Source organism: Triticum dicoccoides, chromosome 3B (genome assembly GCF_002162155.2).
Source record: "Triticum dicoccoides isolate Atlit2015 ecotype Zavitan chromosome 3B, WEW_v2.0, whole genome shotgun sequence".
In the NCBI taxonomy this organism is placed as follows: Eukaryota; Viridiplantae; Streptophyta; class Magnoliopsida; order Poales; family Poaceae; genus Triticum; species Triticum dicoccoides.
The window spans coordinates 659,560,015-659,575,023 of NC_041385.1; the positions used below are offsets into that span (position 1 = coordinate 659,560,015).

The following is a 15,009-nucleotide window of genomic DNA, read 5'->3' on the forward strand; positions in this document are numbered from 1 at the left end:
TAGTACTGAATCGAAAGCTTTGCTTCAGGAGGAAATTTCGAGGGGTCGATTTCTTCACATTAATCTTCTCAACTCTATTACTTTAACAACTATAGCTTGTTCTTCTCTGCAACGAAGATGTACTTCGGTGAAGTTCCTCGAACTCATCATCGAAGACAACATTCTCTTCGGTTGTGTATCGACCCTTTTTTTCTCTGTATGTACTAGCAAACAAATCAGTCCATACCTGTTTCTATCAACAATCTCCAAAACACAAGGTAGGCAAATATTGCACCAACATATTCAATTATGTTAGCACTGTTGAGAGATTGCACTAGTGTAGGTATGAACCCTAGACCTTGTTTTTAAGCATTGCAATATTCTTTGTGCCCACTTTTATTGTTTTGCTACCTTGCTGTTTTTATTTATTCAGATTATAAAAATATATTTCTACTATGCATACTACACTTGTATCATCATCTCTCTATCAAACTAGTGCACCTATACAATTTGCCGTTGTATTGGGTGTGTTGGGGACACAAGAGATTTCTTGTATTCGGTTGTAGGGTTGTTTGAGAGAGACCATGTTCATCCTACACCTCCCACGGATTGATAAACCTTAGGTCATACACTTGACGGAAATTTGCTACCGTCCTACAAAACTCTGCGCTTGGAGGCCCAACACGAGTCTACAAGAATAAAGTTGCGTAGTAGAAATCCCACAACCATGGGTGTTACCACTGTGAACAGTGTTGCCATATGAATAATATTTTTTGTAATAAAAAAATATTGATTCCATTTTTCAAGTGCCAGAAATGAATTTTCCGTGAAGGAAGTCCGTAGAATAACTTTTAAAATTAGGTATTTTCATTTTTCATCCAAAGTAGACAACATTGTAAGCCCACTGACCAATTTTCTTGAATTTCAAAGTATTATTGCTATATTTCATTGATTTACTAGATTTCTAGTGAATTTCTGAACTTTCTCAAATTTGAACTACAAGTGTGATGTAATTTGGTCCTAAAAATTGGCTAAAATCATTTTAAGCTTTTAGATTGGTGGTGTATGCATTGGGCACAACCAAATTGAAATTCCAAACAATTTTGTAGGAATGGTCAACATTGCAAGTTTGACCTAGAATTGGAAAATCAAAGAAAAGGAAAAAGTCTTAAAAATTAAAATCCTTATGCATGGGGCCCTTTGGTGTCAAGGAGTTTGTGATAAAAACCATAAACTCTCCATACCACAACTTTAAAAAAACTTCACAAAAATGGCCTATCTAGTATGAAATTGCATGGATTTCAAGGCATATGCACATGGACCTAGCCACTGAATAGTCAATGCTAACTTGTCCAAATTTGGCACAACCATGGGTGTTACCATTGTGAAAGTTATTGCCATAGAAACATTATAATGTTTGTAATAAAAAATATTATTTCTATTTTTCAAGTGTGATTAATGATTTTTTTGTGAAGGAAGTGCTTAATAAGTTGTAAAACTAGGTCTTTTCATTTTTCATCCAAAGTAGAGCACATTGGTAACCCAGTAACCAAGTTTCTTGAATTTCAGAGTAGTATTACTATATTTCATTGATTTACTAGATTTCTAGTGAATTATCTGAACTTGCTCAAATATGAAATACAAGTGTGATGTAGTTTGGTCCCAAAAATTGGCTAAAATCATTTTATGCTTTTGCATTGGTGGTGTACGAATTGGACACAACCAAAGTTGAAATTCCAAAACATTTTGCTAGTTTGACCCCAGATTGGAAAAAATCAATGAAAATGAAAAATCTCAAAAATTAAAATCCTTGTGCATGGGGTCCTTTGTGTCAACTAGTTTGTGGGAAAATCACAAAATTGCAATACCACAAGTTTTGAAAATTCAATATTACAAGTTTGACTCCAATTTAAGTAAGTTTTGCATGTTGCTGTTTTTGGCAAGTTTTGTGTGTTGCTATTTTTGGCATGTTCTGCATGTTGCACTCTATTTGAACATGCAAAACTCACTCGACGTAGGAAATCCAGAACATAGCATACAACTAGTGATTAAAAACATTCAAATAACATATTGTTTTCATTTAAAAGGGAATCCCAAATGTCGGATCCTCGGCAGTAGCTATAAGAAACAAACTATACTACTTGATACGCTTAAGATGGCGAGGCAGGCGGCGGTGGGAGCATTGAGCATCCTGCTCAAACTGCGTCGAGCACTCATACTGCTTCACCACTATTGGGGCATTCTTGCATCCATCCTCCAAGTGCTCCTGGCCAACCATCTGCTCATCCTTGTGGTCCACATTAATCGCTAGATTCATGTCTTCATGAGCAAGACGAGCGATTATCTCCAACCTCCCGATAGCCCTCCTCTCGTGCATCCTTCTGCTGTGCAATGATCTCCAACCCCGTGATTGCCCTCCTCTTTGATAACCCACTAGTATAGGCGATAGTTTTAGCCCTTTTCGATAAATAAGCATGTCAAATCCAACGGGGAGCTAAACGTATAACAAATATTCTCTCAAGTTCTATCGACCACCGATACAACTCTACGCACACTTAACGTTTGCTTTACCTAGAACAACTATGAAACTACTTTGCAAGAATAAAACTACGAGTACTTTGCGAGAGTAAAGCTATGAATAAATTGCAAGGTAATAAAAGTAGATAGCTTTTGTCAACAAGAAAGTCATTTGTCCCTAGGCAATCGATAACTAGACTGGCAATCATTCTTGCAATTTTATATGAGGGAGAGACATTAGCTAACATACTTTCTCTACTTGGATTGTATGCACTTATGATCGGAAGTCTAGCAAGCATCCGCAACTACTAAAGATCATTAAGCTCGTAAAACCCAACCATAGCATTAAGTATCAAGTCCTCTTTACTCCCATACGCAATAACCCACTTATCCATGTTCTGGCTTCAACCACTCCGACAACCGACAATAAGCAAATTATGAACGTATTGCAACACCCTACAGCCGGGACCCCTCCCATTTGCGCGAGACAGAGGGAACCATAGGACAACACCATAATAAATATACACTCAAACCAATCACGATCATCAATTAACCCATAGGACAAAATAGATCTACTCAAACATCATAGGATAACGACATATCATTGGGAAATAATATATTAGTGTTGAGCACCATGTTTAAGTAGATATTACAGCGGGAAAAAGAGAGGTTACACCACTGCATAGAGGGGGAGAAAGTTGGTGTTGACAGTAGCAAGGTTGTTGATGTAGATCGCCATCACGATCCTTGCCCCCGTGCCACTCCGGCGCCACCATGAGAGGGGGGAGAGAGCTAATACATCTCCAACGTATCTAAAATTTATGAAGTATTCATGCCATGTTTATAATATTTTACATGATTTTGGTATGATTTGATTAGAACTAACCCGGACTGACGCTGTTTTCAGCAGAACTACCATGGTGTTGTTTTTCTACAGAAATAAAAGTTCTTGTAATGCGCTGAAAATCAACGGAGAATATTTTTAGAAAATATAAAAAATACCCGAACGAAAAGCTACCAGAGGGGAGTCCCGAGGCCACCACAAGGGTGGAAGGCGCGCCCCCTAGGGTGCGCCACCTACCTCGTGGACTCCCCGTCGGCCCCCTTGAGGTGAAACCAACGCCAACCCCTCCTATAAATCCAAAAAAACCAGAACAGAAGAGAGATTGGAAGTTCCGCCGCTGCAAGCCTCCAGAACCACGAGGAATCAATCTAGGCCCTCTCCGGCACACTGTTGGAGGGGGCCATCATCACCGGAGGCCATGGGGGAGGATCTCGGAGGGGCCATCATTGCCATGAAGGCCAGGGACCAGAGGGAGAACCTCTCCCCATCCATGGGGAGGCCATGGAGGAGGATGCACAAGGGGGAGAACCTCTCCTTCTCTCTCCAAGTGGCACCTAAGTGCCATCAGGAGGGGAATCATCGCCGCGGTGATCGTCTTCATCAACATCACCATCATCATCACCATCCTCATCTCTTTTCAGTGGTCCACTCCCCCGCACCCTACTCTAATCACCTACTTGAACATGGTGCTTTATGCCATATATTATGATCCAATGATTTGTTGCCATCCTATGATGTTTTGAGTAGATTTCCTTTCTCTTTGGGTTGATTGATGATCTAGATTAGTTTTAGTAGTATATTTTATTTTGGTGTTATCCTATGGTGCCTTTCGTGCCACGCACACGTGCGGGATTCCCGCTGTAGGGTGTTGCAATACGTTCATGATTCGCTTATAGTGGGTTGCTAGAGTGACAGAAGCTTAAACCCGAGTAAGGGGGTTGTTGCATATGGGATAAAGGGGACTTGATATGTTAATGCTATGGTTGGGTTTTACCTTAATGATATTTAGTAGTTGCGGATGCTTGCTAGAGTTCCAATCATAAGTGCATATGATCCAAGAAGAAAATGTTTGTTAGCTTATGCCTCTCCCTCATATGAAATTGCAATAATGATTACCGGTCTTGTTAACAATTGCCTAGGACAATTCTGCACACCGACACATAGGGCTGGAAAACAAGCTCGAAGCTCGCAAGCTAAACAAGTAGCTCGTGACTCGGCTTGAATCGACTCGAACTCGAAGAATAACGAGTTGAGCTGAGTTTTAGTTTAAGATCGTTTATAGACCAAGTTAAACGAGCCAATCTCACGAGTACTCATGTAACTCGTTAGGCTCGATACAATAGATCAGCCACTCCCAATACAAAGAAAGATCAGCCACTAAAAAACCTACGTCCCAGGCGCACAACCCAAGGCCCAACCGTTGAAGTCCTAGCCTCCTAGGAGACTCATGCGTTACAAGGAAATTACAATTGTTTAGTGATATATATGTTTAATATATACATAATCATCTTTATCATATTTGAGGGCTTTATGTTTATATCTTTAACGAGCTTAACAAGCTAAACGGGCCAGCTCGCGAGTTATATGAGTCGAGCCAATCTTGGGTTTGAGCTCGTTATAGTAACGAGTCGAGTCGAGCTAGCTCGTTAACGAAACGAGCTCTAGCGAGTCGAGCCGAGCTGGCTCGACTCGGCTCGAATTCCAACCCTACCGACACATCATTATTCCACACTCGCTATTTATAATATTTAGTAATATATTCTAACTTATGATAACAGCACCTACTTTTATATTTTAGCTCTCTGATACCATGCAAAGTTATCATCTTCATACCCACAACATAGTTTTATTTCTCGTTTCTAGTTGGAAGCAAACATTCGGTGTACGTAGAGTCGTACCAGTGGCGGATAGGACTTGAGAGAATATTGATCTTACCTTTAGCTCCTTGTGGGTTCGACAGTCCATATTTATCACTTCCACCTTTGGAAATTGCTATGATGATTTCGTGCACTTGGGGATTATCAAGCTCTTTTCTGGTGCCGTTGCCGGGGGGCAATAGCGTGAGGTTGATATTCTTGTGTGTGCTTGTTTGCTTTCTTCACTAAGTATTTTTTGTTTTCCATTTTTGTTTTGCTTAGTTTCTGACTATAAAAAAGATTTTTTGACTATATTTTTGTTTTGCTTAGTTGTGGGTGAAACATACAAAAAAATTAAAAATATAAAATACAAAAATTATTACTTGCCTCTTATGCCTAAAAACTTTTTTCAAAAAGAGAAGTGATTGGAAAGTTATGCATTGGAGAAGTGAGGGTCGACCTTTAACACTTGTGTTCATGCTCATGGAAACAATCCAGAATGTTTCATGGAAGTTTCTCTGAAAATAATTGTCCCCTTGTATATATCCATTATAATATAAAAATAATGTGCCAAGCTTTGATTTTAGGATGATTAGATTGCTTGTTTGCTATGTTCGATGCAAAAACAGAAACTTTGGCTATAGCGCGTGAATTTATATTTTTTACCGGAATATAAAATGCTTCTGAAACTTTTGGAACAATACTTATATACAATTTTTTTAGATTGTCCTAACCGGGGCATCCCATCTTTCTTCTTCAACAATTATCGGTATACCTCAGTTTTGTTTTGTTCACATGATTTGTGTCCCTTGTGTTTTTCTTTTTCTTTAAGAACCATGCGAGTAGGAGATAGCCCATCATTGATTTATAGAAATAGTTGACCCATTGCGCCAAATGACGCAGAGACCTGCTGAAAACATGTTGTCGATGAAAATAGTTTCATGCTGCAAGAACCTTCAACTAAATCATGCTATTTTTTAAACATGTTTATTACGTTGTTAAGTAATAGTCTGGGAAGAGGGAAACTTTGCATAATATGAATATGTTCAGTTTGAAAATATGGCCACTATGATGAGAGAATAAAGTTGGCATGGTTGTATTTTTTAGCAAGTTTACTACGAATATGGGCTGCTTGAATATGTAGTATTTTTCTGCTTTGTTTACTAAGAAGCATCTGGCGGATTTCATCATTACTCCGGTTGATGGGGTGAAGATCAAGCTATCATCTGGACGGTGCGTAAGGCGTGTTCACCTTATTAATGGTGTGGACAACAGGGCTACCATAACACACAACTAGGGTGACTTTGCAGAGAAAGCAAAGCTGACAAAAGAGGAAACAACAATTCACCATTCACATGATCTAAAAAGGTTTGTATATGCAGTGTGTTTTAATCTGTAGAAGGATTGTTGTTTTATTGCACCCATTGACAAAAGTTGACCCGTTACGCCAAATGGCGCAGAGACCCGCTAAAGCCATATTGTCGATGAAAATAGTTTCATTTTGCAAGGACATTCGGTATTGGTAGTAGAAAGCCCATGTGTTAAATCATGCTATATCGAAAATATGTTTATCACATTGAAAAATGTGAGTTTAAAACAATCATATTTGTATAACATGTACAAACAAATTAAGGAAGCATTTTTTTAGTTGAAAATATGGTTATCACGCTAAGAAATTTGAGCTTGAAAAAACATATTTGTATAAGATGTACAGGCAGTTAAGGATGTATTTTAACTTTTCAGCAACTCTGTACTTTAGAAACTACACTCGGCAAGAATTTAGATCTTAGTTACATTGGAAAGCATACGGCCTTAGTTATGTTGTTTACAGAGTCAAATGGTGTATGTAGCAAGGACTTTTAATAGACTCATCATCAGCAGCTCTCACAACCTAGGTAAGTCTTTCTATCAAAAAAACATAGGTAAGCCTCATTTATGTATCTACTCTAAACAGAAGGATAATAATAAACTAAGGCTAACCTATGTGGCTAAGGTAAACAAAAAAGGAGAAGAACACACCATAATTCTTAAAGTACCTATCCTAGGACGCATTTGACCGCGGTACCATCCTAAAAGTCCCTCCCTCGACATATGACCAGTTGCGCAATGGCGCAAAAGCCGAGTGCAAACCAAGTATTGAAAGAGTGTGCACTAAAATATGTAGACACAAAATGGAACATATGGAAATAAGTACGATTTGATGATAGATAAATGGTTGCTGATGATAAATGTTTTCTAATAAGCTTACAAACGACCATTTACAATGTTATGAGCCAGGCATGTAAATAGGCTTACCACACAGCAGCCTAAATAGAAAATGACTGAGAGTTAAACGCACATGATGGTCTTAGGTGATTAAATAAGTTTCAAAAGGATGATAAACATATAAGTCTTGTTAAGCATCTATACTAATGCTAAGTTATATAACAAGGGGCTCTTGCTACCTGTTTATATTGAGTAGACGATCAGGCACAGCCCCTTGAAAGTGCATTTGAAGGCGAAAGCATATGCTTGACCTTTCTTAATGTGTGCCTAACGGAAGAAGCCACTCCAGCCTCTAGTGATGGTGGCCCTTTTGTCAACACCCTTGATAAAGCGGCATGTGACAGCGGTAGTTCCGTCTCTAGTAGTGATTGCAGCGGTAGTTCCATCTCCAGCTAGCTGAATATTACCAATTCATCTTACCCAGACACACTGGTTGGAAAACCAAATTAAAATCCTCTTTAATAGCACATCCAGCGACACAAGATAGCCCCTGAACGAGTACAAAGTAATCCGGGGCACAAAGAGCAGTTAACCATTAAATCCCTCTCTGCCTATACAATATGTAGCATCCGAAGTTGTAATTTAGATTAATAGCACAAGAGATATACGTAAGAACAAAAGGACAAACACATCCGGAAATAATGCTTCCAGATTTCAAATCGATATTTGAGTAAAACAAAGTGGTTGTAAACATATGAACAATTCAAAAAAGGGAACAACGCATCAAGTGTATTTGCTACCCGAATTGCAATTGTTTCACAGTGCTCCTCAGTTTATTCAGGCGTTTGTACCCTAACTCCTCAAATGTAACAAACTATCAAGGGAATAGTATCAAAACTAATTGAATGTAGCTTGCATATATTATACATATTCATTATTTATTGAGATAGTATATCAACACTGAAAATGCATGCATATTAATAAAACTGCACTACAACCACCCATGCATGCCACTGAAAATTAAATGAGCAGTTAGAACTATTTTGTGGTGATAAAACTATGGGAGCACGTTGGCAATACAGTTATAAAATATACTATCTTCAAGGAAATCTGCATTTATAGCCCTATTCGATAGCAAAGCATTTTCTACGTATTTTGAGAATACCACCTTTTTAAGACTACTATGCTGAAAACAATCCACATGCATATTCAAGTGCCTCTCGACGCACATTTCCTGCTACCTCTCGATGGTGACACAAAAGAAGGCCAAGACGCTCCCGTGGTGCCTGCGACGACATGCAGAACATGGCCTAGCGTTCCAGGCCATGTGAAGCAGCAACTCAACCTAGTTCAACTCTTCTTGTTGTATAAGCTAGCTTTGTGTATGGCCGTTTAATGCAATATAGACATTCAAGTTTGTGCATGCGGCTGGGGCTTGCTCTTGTGCATAGTTGTTCACTTCGCAACGGCTAGCAAGCGGGGTACAAACATGTGTGCGACTGTTAACAAATGGCCAGTTGCTAATTTACTTTACATATAAGCTCTAGTGTAACAGGTTTGCATTATTCCCAATACTCCTAAATACTCTGGTATATTATTACCGTGGTATCTTGTACCTATAGGAGCAAATACTGTAGTTTTAAAATTCTTTGGTTTTTACAACACTATGCTATCAAACATAGACTACATGGATATAACTAATCAAATGGGCATTGCCTGCACATTCGTTTGGTAATTAGAGCATCTATCCTTGAGCTGAAAAATACTGACAGGAATACGCTAGAAGAAATGAGCGAACAGAAAAAAATGGATGAAGAAACTGGATGAAGAGAAATATGCAAACTATATGCATCACAAGGTCCATCATCGGCTGCTGGTACATTTAGCTTGACAATACCATCTCTAATACGTTTTCCTTCAACAATGATGATCAAGGGAGGATCATAATGGTAATGCTTGCCAATATTTTTCTCAGCCTGCAAGATTGGACTCTAATCTCACCGCCTTGAGGTCGGAAAAAGGGACACCCAACTCTAGTTGGCCCATGGTAGCCACTCCATGGCAGATCCAGCCGCCGAGCGGTATCAACCATGGCCTGAATTAGAAGAAAATTCATTCACTACACCAACCAAAGGAAGGCCATCTTCACTCCTGAGTTGCAAAAATCAAGGAATTGTCAATAACTCACAGCAAAGAGTCATTGGTCAACATGTGATCCTGCTAAATATGAACTGAAACACTTAGATCGTAGTGAAACATCACCATATATATCTACATCCCTGCAAAATCTGTAAAAAAATGTGGTTAGCGGTCGGTGGTAGTATGTACTGTGTTAACTAATAAATAATCACTATACTGTAAAAATTAACATAACCAACTTGAAAAAACAACTATATCATTCTGACCGACTTTGTTCAAACACAACCAGGCTCCAGACCACAAATAAGAATCATTTCATATTACAAATAGAAAATATGAGAAGGACTGTTGGAGGTACAAATAAGAATCATTTCATATTACAAACTGAACATACCTTTGCAATAGTAAATGTCAATTAGCATTACATTCAGACATCCAATAGATCCAAAATGCACACATAATTATAATGGTAGACCACAGGGTATCCGTTGCCAGGTTATTTAGTGTTCCATTGCCTGTGGAAGTGAAGAGTAGTGTAATGTCACCCCATTGGTACAGAAAAACTGCTGCAATCACGAAAAGAAAAACTGAATTTTTTGTTTATGCACGGTATAGTGCCTAGCCATCAATATTTTTGCACTAAATGTGAGAAAAATCATATAAACACATATATCAGGAAGTTATTCTAATACTCTAGTAACATAATAAAATAACTAATATATTAACAACACTATTGCTTGAAGGGTCCAATTAGAAGCTCCTAGTTATTTTAGAGGAGCATAATTGTCCGAATGCTGAAGTTAGCTGAAAATACTTGGATTTCTAAAATCCCCTGCCGATTGGGGCTTACGGGTGGGCAACTGGGGAAAATATGGTCACACATATCTTCTGGGTTCATGCCACCCATTCTAGTTGTTGAATAATACCTAATGATGCACCAATCATGACCTATTTGATATTCCCTTAATCGCTTATGCTGATTCTTTTGAAAGAAAGAGACAAGACCCAGAACCAGAGTAGATATCACACCGAGACACTATCCATACTATTTAGCTATGCTCCTGGCAACCTTATGAAAAAATCTTCCTAAATTATTTCCTAATCGATAATCATTGAAATCGAGTGCTGGCAATATCATACAGGTCTACCATCCGTTTGAAATGTCTTTTTTTGTGGGATTTATCTTAGTAGAATGACTTACCATCTAGTCATGAATTTCTTTGAGGCCCAGATGCGGACCACTTATGGAAAGCTTGTATTGCCGAAAAGAGAAAGAGAAAAGGTTCAACATTAAGTTGGTCTAACCTCAGAAATACAAGCGAAGCCACCAAACATGAAGGGCATGCATTGTGTGCAAGGCAAGTATCAAAAAGGAAAAGCATGAATGAACAATAATAAAGAACACCAGCAATCTACTTTCATCTTTGTCAGATAATGATTGGTCCGAATTTTCTGTCAGCGCGGCAAGCACCCTAGGAAAATTAACAATCACTCAAGGTTCTAACACCAACTTCGCCTATGTCTTCTAGGCATAGCCGGTCCCAAGCCCGGGTAAAGGAGGAGGGTTGTGATAGGCTTGGCGAGCCAACGTAAAAACTAGCCAGTCCCATAGGTATGAAACCGATTTGAGCGAGAGTAGTACTAGGATGGGTGACCTCCTGGGAAGTCCTTGTGAAAGAGTTTCATATCTAAGGTTTGCGATAGGCTTGGCGAGCCAACGTAAAAACTAGCCAGTCTTTTGGGTATGAAACCCATTTGGGCGAGAGTAGTACTAGGATGGGTGACCTCCTGGGAAGTCCTCGTGAAAGGGTTTCATATCTAGCCTACGCCAACTTGTTTGGGATCAAAGGCTTCGTAAGTAAGTAAGTAAGTACTCAAGGTTCTAACACCAAAAAGCATTTATGTACTGTATGTCGGCCTTCTGTTTGGGGATTATAACATTATATCATCATAATATGTTCCTCCAAGTGAGTTAAATAAAGCAATTTCTTCTCAAATTCATTGCTAAGGAGATATAAATATTACCCTCAAATATCACCAATTTGACCACTCAATCCAATAGTTAGCCTCAACACAACAAACACTCACGAAGGGTCAACATCCCTAGTCCTACGAACTTGCAACATTAAAATAAACAGTCATTTCGAACCTACATTTCACTCAATCAACAAATCCGACAATAAGCTGTAAGCTGCCACAGGAATACCAACATAGAACCGTGGACTAATTTCAACAGCCAGGCTACAGACCCGATGTTGCAGGTGTATGAATGGGTAAAACCTAGGGGAATGAACGAGGCGTGAAGTGCATTTGTAGCCCGATAGTTCGGGTTAGTCGTTTTCTACTTGTCCCTAGAACCATGCCTTTATTCAGACCCTTCAAAAAATGAGGAACAGTAGCACAAAATTAAACATAAAGCAGCCAAGCCCCATGTGAAAGAAAAATCTGAATTTGTAAATTTATGCGTGAAAGAATTAACTGGCCATTAAATACTATGAAAAGAAATGAAACTGTTCTAAAGAGTGCAATCAAACCATTCCCATTCCTTTGAAGTTAAAAACCACTACACCCAGGACTATAATAAGATCGATCAGCTTTTGTTCAACCCTTCTGCTCCAACTCTAGATCATCCAGCCAGTACATTTTACTAAAGGCATCACATATATTGTTCATGTTGCAGTGTGTGTGTGTGTGTGTGTACATATATAATTAGTACAAATTATGAAATCACACCATCGTCATACAACATGTAGTTTCAAATATCATTTTCAGCCTGAGCATCATATTGCAACTTGTCAATCATATTTCTCTATATGAATACTGCAACCAAATTTCCTAATAACACAAAGCAGTAAATGGTCCACACGGGAGGTTCATTTGACAAGCAACCTACAAATATTTATTGCATCCCCACTTATATCACTATAATTTATCAATATGAACATACTCATGAACCAAGAGGCCACAAAAAGGCAGAAACACCAAAACTGAAAAATTCGTCAATGAGTGAGCGACACAAAAGGTAAGCCAACTAATGCTCCATAACAATGTATGTATACCATGAAATAAATCATAAAAAATGAGTGAGTGACACAAAAGGCAAGCCAAGTAATGCTCCATCACAATGTATGTATACCATGAAATACATCACTAAAAGGGGTGTTCTAGCTAGTACCTATCTCATAACAAGGGATACAATCAGAACATACATTCTAGAAAGCATGTGCCAACAAAGTAGCAATCATGGGGGGAAGAAGGTTGATGCTCCCCAGTAGTAAAAATCTGACTTGCTGTAGATGCAAAAATCAAACCGTCAACGCACCTTTTTTCAGAGTGAACCAACTCAGAAATACTGCATGATGGAATAAACAAAAATAGCCTCTCATCTCCGCACCCCCTCTTCTCCGCCCCTTCAATAGGAGCTGCAGGCCACCGCCTCCATCTCCCTCACCCCTACATATCACCACCTCTCGCCCTCCCTCGACATCCAGGCCACGGAGCAAGGGACGAAGGATGGAGCCATACCAGGGGTCTGATGGTAAGTGTAGCATGAGAAATGAACATGTCAAGCAAGGCTAGTGACAAGAAAGTGGATCCAGTAGTAACTTACTTCTCACACTCCGCAAGCCCATAAACCAACTTGAAGAGGGGTGTCCATCTTCTATCAGACTGACAAGCATAACTGAATGAGAACTAGTTTTTCCACAAGCAAGCTGAATAAGAAAACATAATGCCATGTTAATGGAAGGAAGTGAAAACACAGAATATAACAGACAACTGGAACTTGATACACTGAACACTCATACAAATGTAAAAAGAAGGACAGTGAAAACTTCATTTCAAACATAAGACCTGTATATATGGAGCTACTCAAAAAAGCATATGTCGGTACATGCCTCAGGCCGTGAACTATTCTAGTTGCAACTGCGCCAAGTATATCAATAATATTCTCTAATGTTTCTACCTTTCTCCCATGTAAAACATAGTACAATGTTAAGCATGGCAGTGTCAAAAAGAAAAGAGAAGGATATACTATAACAACAAAACATGCACAAGATGCCTTCTTCGTCTTCTGTGTTGCTTACCAAGAAAATGTCAGACTTACAATAGCGGGCAAGCTTCTTCGAGATGCAAATATGCAAAACAAGTATCCTTATCTGAAAGCAACCACACAGTTCATTTGTTGGATGCAGTCAGTGGTAAAAGAAAAAAGAATGTTAGTAAATGAGAACTGCACACACACCTCCAATAGTATTTTGGCCTGTGTAGGAGGCAAGTGTGCGTTTACATCCAGGAATTTAAGCATCTGCCTAGGGCAATCCCGACCCTCTTCTTAACAACCCCAGGTTGCTGAAGGAAACTTGCAAAATCATCCAAACCAACAAAGATGATTTTAGGACGAGACCCCTTGCATCACCTACCCTTATCCAAGCTCTAATAATAGGCATACGCTTCTGGTCCTCGTAGAAGCCATGGGGACGTCTTCTCCGTCTCCTATGGTTGCTTTCCTGGATCCTATGCTCTTTCTCATCCAGCGGCTGCACCAATCACAACATGACATCAGGGACAAGAAACCCCCAAACACCTCGAGCTCTTTGCCCAGTGGGGGTGGAGGAAGAGGTGGTGCCTCGGTGCCGGCGCTGCCCCGGACGGCATCGTGTTCAGGCGAGATGAGGCGGCGACCAATTGAGGAAGCAATGTCACAGCACGATCGAGGGACGAAGGACGAGGTCGGCCGCACGGGGGAGGGAGGAGGACCAACGAACTCAGCGGGTGGGAAGCCATGAAGGAAAAGATCTCACCGCCTCCAACTCGAGCTCGTCGGCGAGCCGTCCTCTCCTGCCCCGCCTTAGCACCTCCATCGTCTCGAGCTCAAGCTCCCGCCGGCCGCCGGCAGGTGCGTGAGGCCCCACCCTGCCCCTTCCCAACGCTAGGATCGCTGACCTGCTCATTCCCCGCTGTTGCTTGCCTTCCTCTCTGCCGTCCGCATCCCACGCCTCCCCTACATCCCCACCCGCACCGCGGAGACCCCGCCGCCGCTCTGGAACGACGGTGACATGGAAGAGGACCGGAGGAAGCAAGCAGAGGAGAAGGCCGACGGTGGGATCGACGACGACATGGTAGAGTGGAGAGACAAGACCGGCGGTTGCGGGCTAGGAGAGGATCGTGGGGAACTGGGGATCGAGGGAGGGGTGCGGCGGCTCGTGGGGATCGAGGGGAAGGAGAAAGAGGGCTAGGGTTCGTTTGGCGGCTGGGCCGCTGGGGTGGGAGTGGGGTGAGACACGGGTGATTGGCTGCGGGCGCGAAGCTAATTGGGCAAAACCAATTGCACCTCAAAACGGGTAACCCAGCCAATCAGCGTGCGGCGCGAGCTCACCCGTCATTGGACAACGAAAATGACTGCTATGTGAAAATCAGTTTTAACCGCTGTGAAGATCCAACGGCTTGGACACGCTTGAAGGGCAGATC

At 40.6% G+C, this 15,009-nt stretch overlaps 1 protein-coding gene across 2 annotated transcripts; it reads right to left on the minus strand.

Moving 5' to 3' along the window:
- Nucleotides 1-8,922: 8,922 nt before the first annotated feature.
- On the minus strand, nt 8,923-14,803 carry LOC119277675. 2 transcript variants are annotated; one of them, XR_005137266.1, is made up of 8 exons: nt 14,343-14,803; nt 13,784-14,078; nt 13,626-13,697; nt 13,151-13,253; nt 12,863-13,072; nt 9,935-10,055; nt 9,590-9,689; nt 8,923-9,496 (listed from the first exon to the last, which is right to left on the minus strand). XR_005137266.1 is itself a non-coding variant. In XM_037558971.1 (7 exons), the coding sequence occupies exons 3-7, from the start codon at nt 13,844-13,846 to the stop codon at nt 9,952-9,954; spliced, it is 603 nt and encodes a 200-aa protein (XP_037414868.1). In that variant the 5' UTR covers nt 13,847-13,901; nt 13,991-14,078; nt 14,343-14,803; the 3' UTR covers nt 9,701-9,951. The 2 variants fall into 2 exon arrangements, 1 of the variants encoding a protein (XP_037414868.1); XM_037558971.1 differs by lacking the exons at nt 8,923-9,496; nt 9,590-9,689 and having other exon boundaries at nt 9,701-10,106; nt 13,784-13,901; nt 13,991-14,078.
- Between the last annotated feature and the right edge of the window lie 206 nt (nt 14,804-15,009).